Source organism: Pipistrellus kuhlii, unplaced genomic scaffold (genome assembly GCF_014108245.1).
Source record: "Pipistrellus kuhlii isolate mPipKuh1 unplaced genomic scaffold, mPipKuh1.p scaffold_m20_p_9, whole genome shotgun sequence".
Lineage (NCBI taxonomy): Eukaryota > Metazoa > Chordata > Mammalia > Chiroptera > Vespertilionidae > Pipistrellus > Pipistrellus kuhlii.
The window spans coordinates 9,825,148-9,847,289 of NW_023425595.1; the positions used below are offsets into that span (position 1 = coordinate 9,825,148).

Sequence of the window (22,142 nt, forward strand, 5' to 3'; positions counted from 1 at the left end):
AAACGAAGAACAGGCACAGAAACAGCACTAAGAGTCCACAATGTTCCTTTTCCTCAAGCTACCTCAGCCCTATTGTGGGCCATAGTCAATAGCTGTCCAGCTTACAACCTGCACTTACCTCACATCCCTGGAGGCCCGAGCCCAGGAGAGGGGGTAGTAGTTTCATGACTGTAGCACCACTCACTCTCCTCCCACCTCCCTCAACTCCCTCCCAAGTACAAACACCCCTGGGACCTACTCAAGCTACAGGCATTCGCAGGATACCTGAGGCAGTATGTTAGACTAATGGTAGCTTCAGCTGGAGAAGGGAAACTTGACTGGCTGGCTGTTGGGTGATTTGGTTCCTTGGTGGCCAGTGTTCGTGTCCCCAATGTTAGACAGTTTTCCCAGAACAACAAGCACTGACAGGCAAGACTATCTTCTGAGCCATTTGCCAGACTCCGGGCTGGAAGAGAGAGCAGGTCTTGACTGGGAGGCAAGGCAGATGAAGCACCAACTTCTTCAGTTTTTTATCCCAGGTCCTGAGTGAAACTTTAAACCTTGTCTACATATCAGGTCCTTAGGGAGCATGGAGGAGGCAGATCCTATTTGGAGAGAGCCAACATCCAGCACAGTACTTGGGAAACATCGGGCATGTGAATATTGAGTGGTAGGTGCCAAACTTGTTCATCCCACTTTTTCATCTAGGTTGGGGTAATCAGAGGAAGGCCCAACCCAGGGCCTCCTGCTCATGGGCTAGGGAGCAGCAGTCAGGAGTGAAGGCCAAACCCACCTCCCCTAAGAGGCAGAGGGGAGGGGGCTGAGTGGTTGTCAGGCATGATCCTCCACGTTTGCAACGTGGCGGTAGCCAGGAGGCTGGGCCTGCATCCGGAAGAGGACGGTGAGGAGCAGCACTATGAGAAGAAAAAGGATGGAGCCACATACAGCCAAGGCCACGATCACCTCTGGGCACGGGGGTAAGGGAGAGAAAAGACATGTCAGTGTTCATTCAACAAATATCTGATGGCCTACCATATGCCGGGAGCTGTTCTTACAATGGGGATATCCACAGTTAGTGACAAATGCCATAAAGCAAAGCAAAGTAAGGGGGAAAGGTTGGAGAGGTCAGTCAGGAAAGGTATTACTGAGGATAATCGGAGCAGAGACCTGGAGCCAGTGAGACATACGAGATCTGAGAGGAGAGAGTCCTGTGCTGAGGGCGGAGAGTAGACAGTAAGCGAGCACAAAAGACCCTGATATGCAACTAGCTTGCATGTTCTGGGATCATCAAGAAGGCATCATAGAGTAGATTAGTAATGGACAGGTAGGAGATGAGAGTGGATGGCCAGGCCAAGTGGTAAAGAACTTGGATTTTATTCCAAATGTGATGGGAACCCAATGGAAGAATCTGAGAAGGGTACTAATGTGAACTGACTGACTTTTTTGTTATTAATCCTTACCCAAGGAAATTTTTTCCATTTTTTTTTTTTTTTTTTAGAGAAAGTGGAAAAGAGAGAAATATTGATATGAGAGAGACAAAAGTGCCCTTGACTGGAATTGAACCCAGGACCTTTTAGTCTGAGGGTCAATGCTCTGTCCACTGAGCCAACCCTGCTGAGGCCTAACTTACTTTTTTTAAAAAAATAATATATTTTTATTGATTTCAGAGAGGAAGGGAGAGGGAGAGATAGAAATATCAATGATGAGAGAGAATCATTGACTAGCTGCCTCCTGCACACTCCCTACTGGGGATCAAGCCCACAACCTGGGCATATGCCCTTGACAGGAATCGAACTCAGGACCCTTCAGTCCACAGTCTGACACTATCCACTGAGCCAAACCAGCTAAGGCCTAACTTACTTTTTTAAGAATTTAACTCTGCTTCACTGAGAGACTGGTAGGGACAAGAAGAGACTCAGAACATTAAGAAGCTCATCAGTAGTTCAGGTAAGAGATGATGGTAGATTGGACTAGGGAGCAAGAGCATGTTTTGTGTGTTTTTTCAAGGTAGACTTTTAATCATAATTAATAAAATGAAAGTTCTGAAAGAGGTTAAACAATCTGCCAAAAGTCTGATGACAAAAGGGCAGGCAGGAGTCAAAACAAGGTCTGACAACATCTGTGCTCTTAGCCACAAAGTTACACTACCCAGATTTCCAGCCATGGGGTCACGCTGCCTTCCCCCACATGTGAAAAGCTTCAGACCCAAAAGACAGTTCTACAGACACAAGGTGGAGAATTGCTGACCGTCTCCTACAGAGAGCCAGAGCCAAATCCAAGTGGACCTCTCAGGCTGGTATTCCATTTTAGAAGTAAATGCAATGAACAAAGAGAAATCAGATAGTGAGTTAATACTATTAACAGTAAGAATATGTATTTTAAAGGTTGGCATGCTAGAATCTCCTAGTGGATTGGTTGTGGGGTCTAAGAAAGAGTATTCAAGATAAATCCTAGGATTATACTGTGTGACTAGGTAACTGGTGTGGCATTTACTTAGCTGAGGAAACCTGGAGGGAGAACAGATTGTGGGGGGAAGAGCATTTGGTTTCAGATATCGACTTTGAGATGCCACATCCATGAGACCTCAAGGCTGCAGCTGGCTGGATAGGTCAGTCTAGCTCAGAGAAGAGGTTATGAATCTGGGAATCACAAAAAGACAGAACTTAGCATTGGTGCATACAACCATGGGTTGGATGAGATCACCTTGGGAGGGGGCAGAGATGAGAAAAGGACCAGGATGAGCCCTGAACCATGCACTGTTTAGTGGGGAGAAGCCAGTAAGGAAGGGGCCTATAAGTTAGAAGCCAAGGAAATGTTTAAGGAAGGTGTGACCAGTTATATAATGCTGCCGAGAGGTGAGAGAAGCTGACTAAGAACTGGTCACTGGCTTTGGTCAGAGGTCACTAACAGAAGTTAATGGAGTGAAAGGCGACACCAGACTGTCCAGTGTGCACCTGAGAGAATGGAAGGTGAGGAATCGAAAGCAGAATCTAAGCAACTCTGAAGGATTGCGCTTTAACAGGGAACAGAGAAAGATGGGGGTCTGAGAGGTTTTTATTAGGCTTTTTTTGAGATGAGACTGATCCAGCAGAGAGGAAACACTGAGACATCAGAGGTCCTTGTGGAGAACAGATGAGCCCAGAGTGTAAGTGGAGAGGCAGGGCCTTAAGTAGCAGCTTGCACCAGGGAGCAGCCGGAAGACGTGGTGGTGGGAAAATGGGACGATTCTCTCCTGATTGCTTTTATTTTCTCAGTGCTATAAGAAGTGAGAGCATCCCCTGAGCGTGTTAGGAAAAAGGTGAGACGGTCTCACGGTGGGTAGTAAACTGTCTAGGGAAATGCAATAAGATGGCTGGAAGCGTGAGCGCTCTCTTGTGGATAGGAACTGCAAGTTGTTCTGGGACATGCCTAGCACAGAGGCAGGCGGCAGCTCACCTGTGTCTGCAGGACCAGCTGCCAGCTGGCACTCCTGCTGCCAGTCCTTGGGCACAACAGGTTCTGTGAGACGCAGGAAGTCCTGCAGTGGACAGCGGTGAGGGCAGCCAGGCAGGCTCAGTGGCCAGGGCGCCTTGTTACTCTCATTCCGAAAGTACATCTCCACTGAGAAATTCCTGAGGGGTGATGGGAGACAAGGTGGAAGCTGCCCACCAGGCCTGTTACGGAGCCCTTAGGGTGCCCATAGCCACCATACGAGTGCCCTTCCAGAGGGCAGACTAGTTAGTTCCACTCACCCATTGTCTTCCTGGTACAGTTCAAATATATGGCAGGAGGCGTAGGGGGCTTGTTCACCATTGTAGACAAACAATGCCATTTGCAGAGCAACCAGGGTGGTATCATGCTGTAAGGAAGAAGGGCTCCCGATTAGCATGCTCCCCTGCACCCCGCTCCCCAGCACTGAATAGAGAAGAAGTCCAGCTGCTTGTCTGACGTTAGCATGCCAGGGACTAAGGGAGCTCACCGCGGAGTAAACCAGCAGCTTAGGGAGGTGAGAGGAGGACGTGGCCATCAGTGTCAGGTTCTTCCGTATCTGAGCCACCAGGACTCCTGAGGAAGAAAAACCCCCAGTGTCAGTGGCTACGGCCATCACCGTCTTCTGCTCAGCTCTATCGGTGGTCCTGTCACCCTCTGCTAGTCTTGGGTCTGATCACTGATACAGAGAACTCTCTAGGTGCTTGGGAACCACAGAGGAACGCCCTGCTCTCTGACAGCTTTCAGATTTACAGAAGTAAGCAAGATAAATATGAACTGCGAGGCCCTGCCCATGTTTGAAGAAGGCTTCCAAGACAGAACAAATGTAAACTGAAGGACGTTCCAGGACACACAAGGCGGTGGCTCCCGGCAGGGGTAACCCTGCCATATGCAGGCTCTGAGAACCCTGCCATGTCAGAAAGACTTGATAGCTCTCCCTGGGCTGCTCCTTGGCATTGCTCTCAGCCTCCTTTCGAAGGGGCCCCAGTGATTCTCTGGGGGTGGGAATTCCTTTAAGTGGGACGGGTCTTGTGACATGAGTGAAAGGTAAGAACATGAAAGGCAGAAAAGAAGCACCTGGGCCTGATTGTGGTCATTCGTCCAGTGCAAATGTGCTAAGCATTTGGCGAATTAGGGAGACTTTGGGGACTCACAGGATGACGAGGGGGACCTGAGGGGTTTTGAAAGAGCAGAGGACATTTCAGGTGGAGAGGTGGGTGAGAAGGCCCCTAATGCTGTAGGGTCCTGAGGGAGGGAATGACATGCTGTTCTTGTCACTCACCCCCCTGAAGCCGGGCCTTCTCTGCCTGCTCGTAGATCCCGAAGAGGAAGCGGAAGCTGAAGTCCTTTAGCCGGCTCAGACGCTGCATGGTTGGGGGTGAGGCCCAGGGCGGCAGGACCAGCCCATGTGTTTTCTGCGTATGGCAGCGGGCAGGTTAGCTCCCCGGCCTAGGCCGGAGCCTCTCCCGGGGCATCTTTCTTCCCCAGTGAGAAGGTGCCTGTGTGTGTGTGAGAGGGGAGGGAGAAGAGAGGAGAGTTGAGGCAGAGGGACTGGAACCAGGAGACATGGCGGACAGTGTTGAGGCTGCAGGGCACGGGGAAGGAGGCTCAGGCACAAAAAAGCGTGACTCAGCAGAACGGAGTCAGATACCACCAGCGCTCTGGGTGGAGAAGGGCAGGAACTGCTGACAGTTAATAAGCTAGTTCCCACTCCGGGGTTCTTTTTCACCCTTGAGGGAAGTCCCCTTGTTTCACAAGAAGCAGGCGGTTGGCCTGGATCTCCCCAGTGGGAATGGTAGCCAGACTTTGTGTCTCCATGTTCTGGTCACCTGAGCCTGCTGAGTAGAAGAGGAAAGGGTCACACTGAGGACCCTAGGCAGCTCACCTCACAGAAGAGTGTGTCATAGACATTCCAGATGGTCTCCAGTGTCAAGTCCGTAAGCCCTGTCTCGTTGGCCACCATATCCAGAAATTGCTATGAAAAATGGATCAGGGGATCAATCCTGCCCTGGGACAAAGGACCATGTGGTGACCGCCACCTCAGCCCCACTCACTGCATTCTGAATACTTTCATTCTGATACTCTGGTGTCTGCCGGGTCTCATTCTGCAGCTGCTCGTAACGGGGACATGGGCCCAATGGGAACTTCAGCAGCTGCAGACCAAAATGGAGAAGCAGAGGCAGAGAGGGAATCAGTGGTCAGCAGGCCCATGGCCAGAGCTGCCCCTCTCACGGCCTTCAGGGAAGGGCTGGCCAGTCTTACCCTGTCCTCAGCAATAGGCACAGTGTGGACGGGAATAGGCTGCCAAGAGATGTTTGGATTGAAAACCTGCATTCCATTGGGAGGGAAAAGTCCAGCCAGGTTGGCCTCAGCACTCATGAGAGTACGGTCAAAGTCAGTGCTTCGCACATAAACCTGCAGAGATGACGTGACAACGTGAGTCTCCTCTTGTGGGGTTGGAGTGAGGAGCTTTGGTTCCTCAGTGAAGTCCTAAGGGGAGAACCTGTTCTTGCTGGTTACTGAACAAATTGTAATCCCATCATGCATCTGGCTCTTGCACCCTCTCTGGCCCTCCCCATTCTTCTTCCCAGCAAAGGTCCAAACACTCAGCTGGCGGCTAGCTATCACTTCTCTGAGAATGGCTCTTATGGGAATGGCTCTAGTTCAAATGCTCCTCCCAGTCCCAAGTGCTTAGTCAGTAAGGCTCTCTGGTCTGTCTGTCTGTCTGTCTAGTTTTATCCTGTCTCCCTGTAGACCAGGATCCTTGAGGGCGGAAACTATCTCCACTCACACCCCCCTTTTATAAACTGGCTTGGAGGCCAGGGAGAGGAAATAAGACAAGGAACAGATAATTGCTTACGGGAAAAGGAAAAAGCTATGCGGATAGGCAAGATCAAGACAGAGCTGATCCTCAAGGGAACAATAACATCTAGGGACTCGAGACAGCTGTGGTTGAGAGTGGTAACCAAAGAAAGGAACAGCTATCCCCATCCTTGGGGTGGGGGGGGGGGGAGAGAAGGGATTAAGGAGCCAAAAAACTTGCCAATCTTCCATTCTAAGTTCCACAAAGACAGAGATCGTAAGTGGGTAGTATACCATTATGTGCAAAATGCTAGCCCACTGGAGGTACTCAATATGTGTCTTGAATGGAAAACCTGAGTTATTTCACAAAGCCAGACACTGCTCTGCCAGACCCTTCCTTCAGTCTGAACTTGGATGCTTGATAAATTTTGCCTCTTCCCACCCAAGCAGGGGCAACTCAGCCTCGAGGGTTTTGTTCTAGACAGCCCTTGGGTGTCTTGTCCTGTAGTTGTAACCACTGGGGGTGGGGTGGGGAGGGGACAATGCCCAGCCTCACCCTTAGGCCCCCTGAGGACCGAGGGTGAGCACAGCAGATCCCATTCTCCTTGCACATTGAGCTCCCAGCCTTACCTCTTGTGGGTGGTAAGAAGTGTTGAGAAAGCCACGGTAGCGCTGCCGCAGGGCCTGGCCCAGCTCCCAGTGCTGTAGCATCCCCTCCTGTAGGCAAACCCAAGGATTAGGGATGGCTCACAAATCCCACGAGGCTCAGGCACTTTTGCTTTTCAGTTTACCCCTGGCTGGAAGTAGGAGGGTGTTCATGGGATCCCAGGAGTCATTTATTAAGTAGCCAGTTGTGTGGGGCATTGTCTTTGGCAAGAAATCTAGTCAAAGGCAGCACCCACAATGGACATGGCAGTTTGCTGGGCCCCAGGTTCTGTAGCCTGCCCTAGAGGTTACTTGTTGTACAGCTCATACTGAGGAAGGGCTGCCTTCTGACCCACCTTGGTGAGCTGACCAAACCCTTGAGGCCATTCGTCTTCCTGATAGGGGTCCTTGGGAAATGTCTTCACTGGTGTCCGGTCTCCATGTCGGTACAGCTGGCAAAAGAAAATGGTTTGCCTAGGGGTCAGAAGCATCTCCTTGATGGGGACACAGAGCCCACCTCTGCCCCATGCTGGAGAGAGAAGCCTCAATCCCTCTGGGAAGCCTTTAACTCTACCCATTGCAAAAGACCCCAACTCAAAAGTCAGTAACTTCTTCCAGGTGCCAGAGAGTCTAACATGGCTAAGCAATGACCACGGAGATCATAGGCAAAACCAAAGGGAAAGGAAAAGAAGGCAGATGGTGGAAGGACTGCAAAAATCACCAAAGATTTCTAGGGGGTGGGTCTTTTAACCATTTACATCCTTCTCAGGGCAGATTCACCGGACCTATTCCCTGATGTAAAACTCCTTGCAGCTCATCCACCCCCATCCCCTGCGACCCCACATCACCTCCGATCCCGGCCCCCAATCCTGAGCCCGCAAAACCGCCGGCCAGGAGTCTCCTAATCCAGCTCCTCCTCCAGTCCCCGCACCCCCAACACAAACCCTGCCCCTCCCTCCTCCGGCGAGCCCGTGCCCTTCGAGCCCGTGCCCTGGCGACCCTGTCTCTCATTACCAAGGTAACAAAGCGCAGAGTCCGGGCCTGGATGGCGGGCATCACCATCAGGTTCACGCCGAGAAGGAGCTGGAGGAGAGCCGCCCGGCTCCAGCCCAGCAGTCCGCCCGCCATCACCGTTATCATCTGTGCAGCAAAGGGGGTGGAACCCGTTGGGCGGCGCCTGCAGCAGCCGCCCGGACGCGCCCTGGAGGACACTCGCCGGAAGTACACTCGCCACCATCTTGCTAAAAGAGGGCTTGGGAGGGAAGGTTTGGAGGAGGAGGAATCCGGGAAGGCATGCTCGGAGGAGACTCGCGACCCGGCCGGGGCAGAGGAGGGTGGGCTTGTAGCGCGACCTCGCGCGGTAGAAAGGTCCTGGAGACCATGTCTTGGTAAAGAGAGCCCTGAGCTCTGGTTTGCCTCCGCCGGCGCGGAGAAGCCGGGCCCAAGTGGCGCTTGCCCTGAGCGGGCCAGTGGCCGGGAGAGCGAGGCCCTCCTCCCCTCCCTCCTCCCCGGGGCCGGGGGCCGCCTGGCCTGACCACAGAGCCGCAGCGGATGCGGAATTGGGACGAGGGGTGGTATAGGGCGTCCCCTCCACACCACTGCCGTCGGGTGGAATTTGAGCCTTGGTCCGGCTCTGTTCCCCGGAAGAGGTCTTGTTTGAGGTGCAGGGCACAGCGTGTAAACAGCCCTTTGAACTCCTATGCCCTTGGAGTTGGTCCCAGTCTATCCTACTGCTCATGCCCATGATGAGTCAGATGAGATTTTAGTCCCCTCATCCCTCCACCTTCCAGTCGTTTCCCTGTCTTCCCACCATTCCTAGTTTTAGTTCATTAGAATCAGAAGGTCATGCCTCTTCCCCAAGGAGTTGGGTTGCTCAGTGTTCAGGCTTGGCAAAACCAAAGCAGTGAATCCCTAAGGGAGGAATTTCAGCCCAATGGGAAGATGTATAGGGGGGAGAGGGAAGGAACTTACCAAGTGGGAGTAGGTGGGGTTTTGGCAGAATCAGAGGCGCTCTTGACATTGGCCATTAGGGTCCCAGTGCAGCCAGTTTGGTCTCAAGGCTTTGTGATTCTGAGGTGGGAGTGATTCACAGCTCTAGGAGGTCAGATCATAGGCCCTTGGGATGCTTTGATCTAAACTGCTCACTGGAAGCAAAATACTTCAGAGCATCACAAAAATAAAACCTGATCAGAACTATATGAGAAAAAAGCAGGGTCATGATCTTGACCTAGGACTCCAGATTAAATGACTTAGTATATATATATCTCAGGATCTAAATTTTGCTTCCAGAGTTGTTGTGAAGTAGTGAATAGAATATGAGAGCTGAAGTCCTGGTAGCTAAGTAGTTGTTATTTAGTCATAAACTCCATTATGAGTCAGATGAGATTTTAGTCCCCTCATCAAAAAATGTCCACACAATCGAAACCGGTTTGGCTCAGTGGTAGAGCGTCGGTCTTTAGATTGAAAGGTCCCAGGTTTGATTCCAGTCAAGGGCGTGTACATTGGTTGTGGGCACATCCCTGGTAGGGGGTGTGCAAGAGGCAGCTGGTCGATGTTTCTCTCTCATCGACGTTTCTAGCTCTCTATCGCTCTCTCCTCCTCTCTGTAAAAAATAAATAAAAAATATATATTTTTTTAAAATGTCCACACACACAATCACAAGGGGGATTTGGAAAATAATCCCAAGTGGCTCACAAAGACCACCGAGAAGCTTCATAAATCTGTATCTTTGAACTCCTGATTCCATCTAGTTCTCTTTACAGATAAGAAAACAAACCTAGAGAGGAAGTGATTGGCCATGGTCACACAGTTTAGGAGAATGAATTAAAACTCAAGTTTTCAGATCCCCAGTCTTTATAATGGGATGTTTCTTACGGGTTATTCAAACTACATTGCTAAACTGTATTCGGTGGTGCCAAATACCTTCAATAAAGAGATTTCTAATAAAACCTTTTCGTATTGGTTGGGTTGAATGGACATGGCTATAGCTGAGGTACTGGCTATTAGAGTTTTTGAGTATTTTCTTTTACTATTCCTCTACTTTGCTTGCAAACTAGCCAAACCATTTTTATTTTAGAATGTAAATGTTGGCAAGTAGAATGAAAATCCCTCAAACTCATCATTTGCTCTTCATCCCACTTGCTCAAGTATGCCTATATCCTTTGTGCCTGCAAGTATCCTATGTTAGGAGGGATTGATGCAGCAGATATTCTGCTTTTTATAGTGAGAACTCCAGGAAGAGTGAGGGTCACCCCACAAGTACATGGTAGAGCCAGTACCTGATCCCTGGTTTCTGGACCCCTAGCTTCTGCATATTTTGTACCAGGTGATTCTGTGGTCCCATACCTTGGTTCCTAACTTCAGATGCACACTCACACACACACACACACACACACACACACACACACACACAGTGTAGATGGGTAGGTGCATAGGCCACCCCAGACCAATAAGTCAGAATCTCTGAAAGTGAGGCCAGGTTTGGAAATCAGTGCTCTACACTGTGTTGGCAGAAGTGAACCTAAATCCAGGTGAATTAACCACTTTTCCCATTTGGGGAGGTAGTTTGTGTAATAGAGTGAAGTTTTTTGTGTTTGAATTTGATTTTTGAATCAGCCATACTTATAACCAAACTTGATATTTACCCCCTTACTAGTAACTATCTCCTAAGCTATATATGAGAATAAATAATACATGTAGTGGGGCCTATGTGTCTTCTTCTGTCTTCTATTGTATATCATCTCTGAACTCATTGGTCTGGGAAGCAGGAATTCTTGGGTTCAATCTTGTGATTGGGGGGTTGGGTAGAAGTCATTTGAGGAATCTGCAAGATGCTCCCACACTTTTCACCTTCTCAGAATGTGGAAGGAGAGAGCAAGAAGCAGTTTGTTTCTCTAAACTCTACCTCGTGGCCTGCTTTATGGGAATTTTAGTGCTTTCAGAGAATTATTCAGTAGTACATAGGACAGGTGAATGCTCCTATTTTTGCTTCAAGGTTCCCCTTGCTCCAATGAAAAAATTGGAGGTCCTGGGAGTCAGAAATGGGACTTGAAAGATCACTGAAGGTGTTCCTAGGCATGGTGCCTCCTCTAGGAGCTAAGGAAAGATAGGAAAGGCCCATGGGACTGGGAGGGCTGTTGTGTTTTTTTTTGTTTGTTTGTTTTTTAAATATATTTTATTGATTTTTTTACAGAGAGGAAGGGAGAGAAGGGATAGAGAATTAGAAACATCGATGAGAGAGAAACATCGATCAGCTGCCTCTTGCACACCCCTACTGGGGATGTGCCCGCAACCAAGGTACATGCCCTTGACCGGAATCGAACCCGGAACCTCTCAGTCTGCAGGCTGACACTCTGTCCACTGAGCCAAACCGGTTTTGGCGACTGGGAGGTTTTGTACCTGACATCTGTGGGCTGGTGGGACATTTGATTCCAGCTGCTGGTCACCTGACTACTTGCCCTGGCCTGGGGGAAAAGTCCAGTGGTTGGTCTCTGAAAACTCTTTGGAGGAACTGACTACAGGTTTGGGTCTTCTCTCATTTTTCTCCCCAATCCCCTCTAGGTGGAGGTTTTGTATAGCACTGGTGATGTTCCCTCCTCTACTTAAGACAAGGCTGAGGCTGGCATGGCATGGGGGAGATGGCACCCTGAAATGCATGGTCAGCAACTGGCTCTAGCCTGGGTCAGAAGGCTCCAGATGGGGCTTGTGTGTGGTCCTGGGCTCTGGGGAGTCTAGGGAGTTGAGGGTTAGGAGTGGACGAGAGAAGATGAGTCTTCAGGCCTCAGAGCAGTGTTCCATTCCGAGTTCCTTGCAAGCAGGCGTTTCAGTGACATCTCTGATTATGCTCCTGTTGCTGGAGCTGCTGGGAAAGGAGAGAGAAAGGAGCTGGATGGATGATGTGGGTGCTGGTGCAGAACAGTTCCAGTTTCCCAGGAGCTTGAGTCCTGGTTTCTACTTTCCCAGGACAGCTGGAGCCTTGTGAAAATCAGGGAGGGAACACACACCAGAGGAATGGAGAGCCTTGTGCTCGTGACTCAGAGATGCCCAGATCAGGGTGGGGGCCTTGCGAGGGGATGACCTTGTGATGAAAAGGAACAAGAGCAAAAGCTGGAGGCAGAACTTTGAGATGTGGGTGTCAGAGGGGCTTTTCTGAGATGTGAAAATAAGCACATGGACAGATTTTGCAACACCACCCAGCCTGCGTCATCTCAAGCTTGTGCTCCCCACCCCACCCCCACCTATTCCCCCTGCCCCACCCTGTGTGCTTCCTCCCATCTTTCACCAAGCTCCTGTTCTATTTCTGCTTCCCCTGACCTCCAAGCCTGCTCTCCCCCCTGCCCCCATCCACTCTTTCCCTGCTCACTGTCCTCTCTCCTGGTGCCCTGTTCATTTGCTTCTGTCCCTCTGGCTGCCTGCCCTGGCCCCCTGTCCTATGCTTTAATGGGGGGCCCATGGGAACTGGAGTTCACAGCAAAACAGGAAGAGCCTGTGAGCAGGAAGCTGGGAGTGGGGCAGGGGGTGATCAGCCAGCAGTAACCTCCGCTCTTCTCCTGCCACATCTGGACTGAAGCATCCCCAGAGCTCTCTGCCTCTTCTACTGCAGTACTCTCCCCATCCCTCCCAGCTTCTTCCAGCTCCACATTTCACTGATCCAGCAGACCTGAACGACAACAAGATAAGACTCTCCTGGACTCTGAGGCAGGAGAAAGAAAGAGTGCAGAGACCGGAGTGAGGACATCTGGATTTTGATCTCAGCTTGGCCACTGTGTGTGGTCTTCGAAAAGCAGCTCCTGTGAGCTTTCTATTCTTTGTAAAATGGAGCTTGTGTTATTTACCCTCCTTCCTGGGGCTGCTCTGAGGACCAAAGAGATAGTGAGGGGTTTGTGTATGGAAATAAGCACTGGGAGGTTAACAATGTACAGATGCAAAGTGTTGGTAAGTCCCAGAGCGGAAAGGATTGGAAATTTAGTGATAACTGCTGCCATCTCTTAAACACTCACTACGGGCTACACATTGTGCTATGACATATTAATTCTCATGACAACCTTAGGTGGCAAAAACCATTATTATTATTATCCCAATTTTAAAGATAGGGAGATTGAGGTTCAGAGATATTAAGTAACTTGCTTAATCAAGGTCATACAGCTAATAAGAGGCAAGGCCAGAATTTGAACCTGAAATCAGCCTAGGGCCCCAAAACTAAATACACTGAAATGAAATTTACTAGAGCTAACAAGTATAAAATAGAGGAGGATCATATATTTTTTTTCTTGCTTGCTTATTTATTTAATGAACAGGAGTGCAGTACCTACTCTGTTGCCTAAACTATGCCAGGCTCTGATCCATGGGCTACAAGGGAGATAAAATCAATTAAACATGGTGTCTACCTTCAGGGATGGATCTCATATTCCAGGCAACAGGGCAGGAAGGCTCAACAGGTGCTGGGCAGAGCCTGTCATTTCATAAGGAAGTGTTCCCTGGATGAGGGAACTTGTATACCTTCCCAGGTCCATCCTGGGCTAGCATCTGGGTCACCTGCCATCTCTCTACCCCCACCCTGGCACTGGCCATTGCTCCTCTCTCTCTCCTGGCCTCTCCCCTGCTGCTAGCCCTTACAGGGCACCCCATTCAGAGATCTCCAGGAAGGCTCCGCACCTGCTCTCTCCACCCGGGGAGTTCCACCAGCTTGTCTGAGGCTGGGCCCGTGGAGAGAGCTTCTTGGCCCCTTCCCAGAGGCAGGGGAGGAGGAGGGAGGCTGGGAAAGCAGGCTGGGGCTCCGTGTTGCAATTCCAGGCTGTGCTGGGACCTTTGCTCCACGAAATGTCTATGGAGGGGAGGGGACATCAGCTCTGGAGGCTGCCGGGATCCGGGTGGGGGTGCCTGGGAAGCAGTCCTGTAAAAGCAGCCTGGGTGAGCAGAGGGAGGGGAGAACTGGGCTGGTCTGCAGGAAAATGCGACCGTTGTGGTTGGGGGCAGGAGAGCAGGGATGGCGCTGGGCTGAGGGGGTGGCTAGCTGGGGAGGAGTCAGCCTGGTGGGGAAGCTGGCTGCCCGGTGGGCGGGGGTGAGGAGGCCAAGGCTCCAGTCGGTCGGTCAGTCGGTTGGCGCCAGCCCTGACTCTGGCTCTGCCTGGCTAGAAGAGCAGTGGCCCATATTACTGCTCTCTCCCCTCAGCTTTTCCCCATATTACTTCCCTGGGGCTCCGGACCCCTGTCTAGCTCAGCTACGGATTCTCAGCCACCGCGGAGGCCTCTGGACAGAGCCTGCACCGTCCTCCTCTCTCAGCAAGGGGGCTCCAGAGACTGCCCCAGCCAGGAAGTCTGCCGGCCCAGGCATTCGGTGGGTTGGCCCCTCAGTGCTTGCCTGGGGCCCTGTGTGTGTGTGTGTGTGTGGTGCGTGGGGGTGAGTGGGGGTCCTATGGATCTTGGAAAGCGGTCTCTTTGGGGAAAAGTGAAGGATGGTGATAGTGATGGAAGCTTGGACAGGATTCCATTTAGTCCCAGAATAACTCCTGAGGGGCTGTGAGGAAGGAGGTCCTGAATGTGAATTGGGTCAACTCTGGGAAGCCACAGGTTTGTGCTGGGGTCCTGGGAAATGGCAGGAGTGGGGTTATTTAACAGGCAGCATGTTTCACTGGGTGGAGCCTCCATCCCATGGCCTGGTCCTGCCAACTTGGGCTGTCCCCAGTGCTGGAGTGATGGGAAAGGGGCTCTAACAGAACCAGAGCAGATGCACGCAAATATTCCCCAATGGCCAGGAGGTGGGCCCTGGGGAGAAAGCGTGGCACGGTGGCTGAGAGCTCAGATTTTGGAGTCAGAGAGATCGGAGGCGGAGTCTTTGCTGCCTAACTGTGTGGCCAAAGGCAATTTCTTAATCTCTTTGAAGCTCAGTTTTCTCATCTGTAAAATGGGCTGAAGAATAGTCCTGACCTCAGAGGGACACTGTGAGCAAGGCGTGGAAAGCCTTAGCACAGGCCGATGTATATGAAGTAAATGTTAGCTAATATGCTGTACTGATGAAGAAGGAGCCCAGTTCTGGAAGAGTATAACCCGAGTTGTTCCCGCAGGGCAGTCCCTTGGTAATGTCCAGGGCTCCAGAAAGAGAAAGATGTCCTTGTGGCTGGAGGCCCCGGTGCCTAACGTTTCTCCTGGTAAGCTTCTTTACTCCAGCCTTCTCCCCTCAGTCAGGGCCTCTTCTCTGCCTGCCCCCTGCCTTTCCCCAGAGAGCAGTCTAGAGCCATCCTTGCCTCCTTCTGCCCAGACTACCTTCATTCTGGTTCCGGTGCCTGGCCCTTGCAGGCAGGCACCTGCCGATCCTTCTGTCTGGACTTGCTGCTGGGGAGGGGGCATGTACAGTGCTTAGTCAGTTTGACTTTTAATTAAGGGTTCTGTCTGATCTCTGAGCTAGATGCACGCCAGCCCCCAAGGGGACAAAGGTTAACATCCTCATACGAAGTATTGAGGTGCAGGGAATTGCAAGACTATCCCTGGAGCCCACAGGGACTCCAGGGTCTGAAGCCTGAGCTGGTGTTTTGCCGCCCCCTATGGGTGGAGACAAGTGTGCCATTTCCCAGGCAGGATGCAGTGGAAGTGGAGGGGGAGGACCTGAGACTTCCCCCCTTATCCTCCCCTCGTTCCTCTTTCCTGGCTCAGACTCTGCGGTGGAGCTGTGGGAACCAGATGCCCAACATGCAAACAGCCGGGTGCTGAGAGGCAGTGACTGCACCCTCAGGGAGGAAGCCAGCATGCCCCGGCCAGTGGGGGGCCCTTCAGGGGCAGGCCTGGAGGTGGCAGATCCCACAGCCCTGCTCCCAGGAGTGGAGGCCCCTCCAGAGACTACAGGTGAGGAACTGCTGGATTTGGAGGATGTAGGGGCTCCCTGGATTTGGAAGGGGCATCTTGGGGCTCTTTACCATATAAAATCACGTTTAAATACCAAAGCTTTAGTGTCGACTAGACCTGAGCGATCTGTGCGTTTTGTCTCTACCTTAGGCCTTTCTGAGCCTCAGATTCCTTATTCATCAAATGGAAATGATAATAGTAGCTATCTATTTTTTAAAATATATATATTTTATTGATTTTCCACAGAGAGGAAGGGAGAGGGATAGAGAGCTAGAAACGTCAATGAAAGAGAAACATCGACCAGCTGACTCCCACACACCCCCTATTGGGGATGTGCCCGCAACCAATGTACATGCCCTTGACCGGAATTGAACCTGGGACATTTCAGTCCACAGGCCAATGCTCTATCTACTGAGCCAAACCGGTTTCGGCAGTAGCTATCTCTTTTGGTGGTCATCAGGATCAATGCATATACAGGGCTCAGAGAGTACTTGGGACATAATAAATAGCACTTGGCACATGAGAGGTACTTTCTTATAATAGAGAGACTAGACTGTGTGTTAAAAAGGGCATGATGGTCACTGAGGGCTCAGGGCAGTGGCCAGCTGGGCATCAAGCCTGTTTCTTGGAGAAGAACATTAAGGCACTTCCCTGTATCCAGAGCTCCGTCCACAAAAGCGGAAAAAGGGGCCAGCCCCCAAAATGCTGGGGAATGAGCTGTGCAGTGTGTGTGGGGACAAGGCCTCTGGCTTCCACTACAACGTGCTGAGCTGTGAGGGCTGCAAGGGATTCTTCCGCCGCAGTGTCATCAAAGGCGCGCGCTACATCTGCCACAGCGGGGGCCACTGCCCCATGGACACCTACATGCGTCGCAAGTGCCAGGAGTGTCGCCTTCGCAAATGCCGCCAGGCTGGCATGCGGGAAGAGTGTGAGTACCTGGGGACAGGAAAGGGGAAGGGGCTGATGGGAAAGAGGGGTCATGTGGGTACCCCGGTGTGAGGGCAGATAGGCAGCTGAGCCTATAGGGCCTTCCTATATGGTCCCTAAATAAGGATTAAATTTCCTTCCTTGCCTATACCCTGTGATCTCTGCTTTTCTGGAGCCTGGAAGTCCCCCTCTGGCCCTTCCTTGCTTCTCATCTTTCCCCTCCTCTTCCCCCCTCTCGTCTGGCCGGCCCTTAGGTGTCCTGTCAGAAGAACAGATCCGACTGAAGAAACTGAAGCGGCAAGAGGAGGAACAGGCTCAGGCCACATCCGTGCCCCCGAGAGCATCCTCACCTCCCCAAGTCCTGCCCCAACTCAGCCCGGAGCAACTGGGTATGATCGAGAAGCTCGTGGCTGCCCAACAACAGTGTCACAGACGCTCCTTCTCCGACCAGCTTCGCGTCACGGTACCTGAGGGACCTGGGGAGAGGTGGCTGTCCCCAGAGCGCCGGCTGGCTTCTCGATGTCTGACTCAGAGCGGTTTGTTTTTCCCCTCCTTGCCCTTCTGGATAGCCGTGGCCCGTGGCACCAGATCCCCAGAGCTGGGAGGCCCGTCAACAGCGCTTTGCCCACTTCACTGAGCTGGCCATCGTCTCTGTGCAGGAGATCGTTGACTTTGCCAAACAGCTGCCCGGCTTCCTGCAGCTCAGCCGGGAGGACCAGATCGCTCTGCTGAAGACCTCCGCTATTGAGGTGGCTGGCGGGGCTGAGGGGCACAGGGGGAGCCCGAGCGGGACTGTCTGTGGGGAAGGGCCCCTAGACAGCCAGCTGGGAAGCCAGACCCACCACTGGGAAGTAGGGACCTTCAATGGAAGGCACCCCATTGCCAGGACCAGCCCACCGAGGCCCTGTCTGAGATCTGCTACTTACGTGCAGGTGATGCTTCTGGAGACATCTCGGAGGTACAACCCTGAGAGTGAGAGTATCACCTTCCTCAAGGATTTCAGTTATAACCGGGAAGACTTTGCTAAAGCAGGTGAGACCTGAGAGACCAAAGGGACTGGTTTGGATGGGCAGACATGTTTTGTCCTGGAGCCCATAGTGACTCCAGAGTCACAGGCCCAAGGTTTGGGTGTCTGTAAAGGAAGGCTTCACCAATTTTCCAAGACAGAAAGTTGGAATGTTTATAGGCCTCTTTCAACGGTTTCAGATGGAACGCCTGTCCTCTGTAGCCTTAGGCCAGTGTTTCTCGAACTGTGTTCCGAGGAACCCGAGGGAAGGGTTCCATAGAAGTGTCAATTTAGAGAAGAAACAAGAAGGCACAGGAATGTCTTTCATTCTTACTTTAAATGGAGCCAAACAAGAAGCTACACTTAAATCTGCATTATATATCATGCTTCTACATAGTGTGCTTCAAGAAAAGATTTTATAACTAGGGGAAAAAGCTGGAAAACAACCATACCCAGCCATTTAGTAGTCACTAATGAGCAAGTCTTTCTCAGATGTGCTCTTTAAGGATCACCTGGACCTACTTCCCCCTACTCTTCTTCACTTGTTCTTTCTGAAGAGCCACGGAACTGGGGCTGATACATAACAAACATGTCCAGTTGATGCAGCTTTAAGATCAGAGTGGATGCCTCTGTCCCCATCCTGTACTTGAAGTGTTTTCTCCAAGAATTTGTTTCCACTGCTGCTCTCTACCTGATATTTGCTTGCAGGCTAAGCAGTGTTGGTTTCCTCATACTCAATTGCTGGTAATGCTTGTGTTATGGGAGCAGAGTTAGAAAAGGATGAAAGGCTGAGGGTGTTTTGGAAGGACTGGAGCTGAGACTCAACAGGAGACCTAGTAGTCTAACAATGGAGTGAGTGAGTGTAAAATATGCTGATGCTGTCTGGTGACTCAGCTCATGTGCCTCTTATCTAAGGTGACCAAATTTTAACATTGGTAAAATGGGAAACCATTGAACGGGGTGGGAGCTGGGGGTTCTTGATTAAAAATTTGGTCTATATGGAGCAACAAAATTTTTCATAGAACGCAAAAATAGTATTGTAATATTTTTAAAACGTTATGGGACATGGGACAAATTGTTAAAAATCGGGACTGTCCCACCAAAAGCGGGACGTCTGGTCACCTTACTCTTATCCCAACCCAGGCTACCCAGTGACACTCCTAGGAAGGCCTCTCTTAACTGTAGGGCATGGCGGGGCTGTGTTAGCACCTTTTGCCTTCTGTGTGCTGCCAGAATGTCTGGGAAATTTCATGACTTTTTCCATCTTTAAAACCCAGTCCTACCTCCTTTCTCTAGCAAACCATCTTTCCCCAAGGGATTCTTATCCCAGTTCTTCTTAACCATGAACTTCTTCATAGCATCCTCCTTTCTGAACCCTTCCCAGTTCTTGTGTGTGTGTGTTTCTTCACACTTTCAGGCTTATGGCATCTGGATCTATACCTATTTATAGACCCATTTATATAAGAAGTTTTTATATCATCTTTGCCTTTTGTTTGTCATTTTGTCAGTGAGGTCTCAGGGAGAGGGAACAGGGGCTCTTTTCTGTGCAGTCTCTGTCCCTCTCTACATGACTGTTGATGTGGACTGACGCTATTGGAGGCATTCATTCAGTGAGCAGTAGCAGACAGACCCTTTCAAGATGCATAACTCAACTCTAAAACCTACCTGTCCTCTTTGTCAATCAGACTGTTTAGCACAATTCAAGGCTCCCTCAATACCTCAGCAACAAATACTTTATGAAACGGGGCTTGTCCATTAAATGTATCAACACACACTTGATAAACATCAGGGTGAAAATACAGGAAGTGACTAATCAAGAAACCTCGAATGGAAAAGTTAGCAGATGGTTGCTAAAAGAAATCTGAGAAAGCCTAGAGGAGGGGGCGGGGTGGGGAGACTTTGACAGTGTGCATGGGAGAAGTGTTTTTTTATTTTTATTTTATTTTTAAAAAAATATATTTTATTGATTTTATACAGAGAGGAAGGGAGAGAGATAGAGTGTCAGAAACATTGATGAGAGAGAGTCACCGATCAGCTGCCTCTTGCATACCCCCCACTGGGGATATGCCCGCAACCAAGGTACATGCCCTTGACCGGAATCGAACCTGGGACCCTTCAGTCCCCAAGCCGACGCTCTATCCATTGAGCCAAACCGGTCCCGGCGAGAAGTGTTTTTTTAGATGCCATGACTTTAGGTCAGGGTTTGTTGAACTTCAGTCTCCTCATCAAGAAGATTGGTTCTATATTTAGAAATGTATTATTTATTTGACAAACACTTTATATAGTGGTTACCATATGTGCCACACATTAGTCTAAGGACCCACTATGGTAAGTTATCTCCATTTTACAGATGGGAAAACCAAGGCTCAGCCTAGTAAATGGTAGAGCCAGGACTCAAACCCAGGCAGTCTGGCACCACAGTCTATACCTTCAACCACATTGCTAAGTTCCCCCGACATATGAAACATGAAATGTATCTCTAGTATTCAAATAAGTAAGGCCAATTGCTAGTGAGGTTTCTTTATAAACAAAAATGAGTTGCTTCTATATCTAGTAATGGGACTCTCAATAATTTTAATGAGAATAACAGAATTATTATTATTTAATTCACACATCCGGTGTTCCAGGCACAGTACTAAGTGCTGTGCATGCATTATCATTTAACCATCAGTGTAGTCTTATAAATTCAGATATGATTCCCATCTCACAGATGAGACTCGGAGAGGTTAATAAACTTGCCCAAGGTTATGGAGCAGAGCCCTGGATACTTCTTATTGAGTTCCTAGAAGTTCTCTAAGTTGCGGAGTTGGAGGAGAGAAGGAAGTTCCTGCCACTCATGCCACACACTCAGCCTCCCTCCTTCTTCCCCAGGACTGCAGGTGGAGTTCATCAACCCCATCTTCGAGTTTTCCAGAGCCATGAATGAGCTGCAGCTCAATGATGCCGAGTTTGCTTTGCTCATTGCCATCAGCATCTTTTCTGCAGGTGTGGAGGAAGGGCAAGAGGGAAAATGAGCAAGAGATTTGAAAATGAGCAAGCCCTGAGGAGGGCTGAAGGCCCCGTAGGGCAGGCACTGTAGGGGTGGAGGACCTTGCTGTTACTTTGGGATGGGAGAGGCTGGGTGGGACGTGTTCCTATTTTTGGTTGTGGTTTGGAGTATGGAACTGACCCTGGCCAGACTTGCTCCTCAACTCTGTTTGTGAATATAGACCGGCCCAACGTGCAGGATCAGCTCCAGGTAGAGAGGCTGCAACACACATATGTGGAGGCCCTGCACGCCTATGTCTCCATCCATCATCCCCATGTGAGTCTCCCCTAGGTGCCCTTTCTCCTCAACACAGGCTCATTCCCTGACACACCTACTTTCCCTCCAAGAACCCCTCTCTGATTACCCCTTTCCCACAGTTCCCCTACCCTTGCCCTCTTCCCTGGGGAGAGACAAAGTCTGAACTTGTCCTTCTCCTTCCCCAGGACCGACTAATGTTCCCACGGATGCTAATGAAGCTGGTGAGCCTCCGGACACTGAGCAGCGTCCACTCAGAGCAAGTGTTTGCGCTGCGCCTGCAGGACAAAAAGCTCCCCCCACTGCTCTCTGAGATCTGGGATGTGCACGAATGACTGGCTGTCCTCGGCTGGCTGAGGCCCCGCTGGCCGCCTCCTAGAGGTGGAACGGACTGACAAGGGCAAACATTCCTGGGCGCAGTGCGAAAGAGATCCTCACGTGGCATTAAAGGAAAGTCAGAGGGTGGCGAGTTTTGTGACTGCTGGGCACTGAGGGTCCTGCCAAAGCTGTGCTCCATGTGAACACTGTACTGACCTGATCAAAGGGACGAACCTGGGGCCTCCTTTGCACAAGGTTCTCCAGGCCCTGCCTATCCTGCCTCCACCACTTCCTGTTTTCCCCACAGGGCCCCTAGAGAAATTCTCCACTGTCACTCTGCGGCTTGACCATAAATGCCTCAGGGCTGTCTCCCTGACAGTCGGCCTGGTACTGTTTGTACAAGAAGACAAAAAATGAATACAGAATGAGAGAAACAATTTCTGGATTGGGGTGGAGGAGCGGGCCACAGAGGAGGGAAGCCTGCGTCTTTTAGGATCGCCTCCAGAATTAGAGGGAGACAAGTCACAAGTGCCAGCCTCCTTTCCCTAGCCCCGTTGCGCCCCGAGGATAAATGAAGTGCTGATACCACTTCCCTGTCACGATGGGAAAGGGGGAGGGCGATGAACTTTCAGAACTAGCGCCTCGAGCAGGCACCTGTGTTCTTGTGGGCGCCGGCACATCAATCCCTCCTCTCGGCTCCCACACGATGGGACAGGAAGAAAAGCCCCCCCCCCCCCCCCCCCAAGCCAGGGGGAGGCTGCCCAGCCTGGGGCTGCTCCTCTCCGGACTGGACTCCATTTCCCAGCGGGCACCGCGGCACGGCTCACGCCCCCTTCCCTCGGCGCTCACCGGTGTAGTGGCACGGCGCCTTCCGGC

General features: G+C 50.9%; 2 protein-coding genes across 5 annotated transcripts; one reads left to right on the plus strand and one right to left on the minus strand.

The window, feature by feature from the left end:
- Positions 1 to 28: 28 nt before the first annotated feature.
- Positions 29 to 8,034, minus strand: ACP2 (acid phosphatase 2, lysosomal). Its single transcript, XM_036428210.2, has 11 exons — positions 7,909 to 8,034; positions 7,251 to 7,346; positions 6,880 to 6,966; positions 5,710 to 5,862; positions 5,502 to 5,600; positions 5,333 to 5,422; positions 4,730 to 4,862; positions 3,938 to 4,023; positions 3,711 to 3,817; positions 3,415 to 3,590; positions 29 to 944 (listed from the first exon to the last, which is right to left on the minus strand). Exons 1-11 carry the CDS (start codon positions 8,032 to 8,034, stop codon positions 811 to 813), a joined length of 1,287 nt encoding a protein of 428 aa, XP_036284103.1. The 3' UTR covers positions 29 to 810.
- Positions 8,035 to 8,170: 136 nt separating this feature from the next.
- On the plus strand, positions 8,171 to 21,703 carry NR1H3 (nuclear receptor subfamily 1 group H member 3). Of its 4 annotated transcripts, XM_036428206.2 has the most exons (11): positions 13,723 to 13,803; positions 14,110 to 14,230; positions 14,958 to 15,041; positions 15,544 to 15,732; positions 16,394 to 16,660; positions 16,914 to 17,122; positions 17,229 to 17,408; positions 17,592 to 17,691; positions 20,537 to 20,650; positions 20,875 to 20,969; positions 21,137 to 21,703. In XM_036428206.2, the coding sequence occupies exons 3-11, from the start codon at positions 14,999 to 15,001 to the stop codon at positions 21,281 to 21,283; spliced, it is 1,344 nt and encodes a 447-aa protein (XP_036284099.1). In that variant the 5' UTR covers positions 13,723 to 13,803; positions 14,110 to 14,230; positions 14,958 to 14,998; the 3' UTR covers positions 21,284 to 21,703. The 4 variants fall into 4 exon arrangements, with proteins under 4 accessions (XP_045433496.1, XP_036284099.1, XP_036284101.1 ...); XM_036428208.2 differs by lacking the exon at positions 14,958 to 15,041 and having other exon boundaries at positions 13,729 to 13,803; XM_045577539.1 differs by lacking the exons at positions 13,723 to 13,803; positions 14,110 to 14,230 and adding an exon at positions 14,257 to 14,274.
- Positions 21,704 to 22,142: the final 439 nt, after the last annotated feature.

What these genes read in the sequence shown, in the direction of transcription:
- ACP2 (XM_036428210.2), bottom strand. Translation starts at nt 8,034, where the DNA reads ATGATAACGGTGATGGCGGGCGGACTGCTGGGCTGGAGCCGGGCGGCT. An exon ending in GGTTTGGTCAGCTCACCAAG is followed by an intron (nt 6,967 to 7,250) that starts GTGGGTCAGAAG and finishes GTTTGCCTACAG; the next exon opens with GAGGGGATGCTACAGCACTG. An exon ending in ATGAAAGTATTCAGAATGCA is followed by an intron (nt 5,423 to 5,501) that starts GTGAGTGGGGCT and finishes CATTTTTCATAG; the next exon opens with CAATTTCTGGATATGGTGGC.
- NR1H3 (XM_036428206.2), top strand. Translation starts at nt 14,999, where the DNA reads ATGTCCTTGTGGCTGGAGGCCCCGGTGCCTAACGTTTCTCCTG. An exon ending in GGCCCCTCCAGAGACTACAG is followed by an intron (nt 15,733 to 16,393) that starts GTGAGGAACTGC and finishes CCCTGTATCCAG; the next exon opens with AGCTCCGTCCACAAAAGCGG. An exon ending in GGAAGACTTTGCTAAAGCAG is followed by an intron (nt 17,692 to 20,536) that starts GTGAGACCTGAG and finishes CTTCTTCCCCAG; the next exon opens with GACTGCAGGTGGAGTTCATC.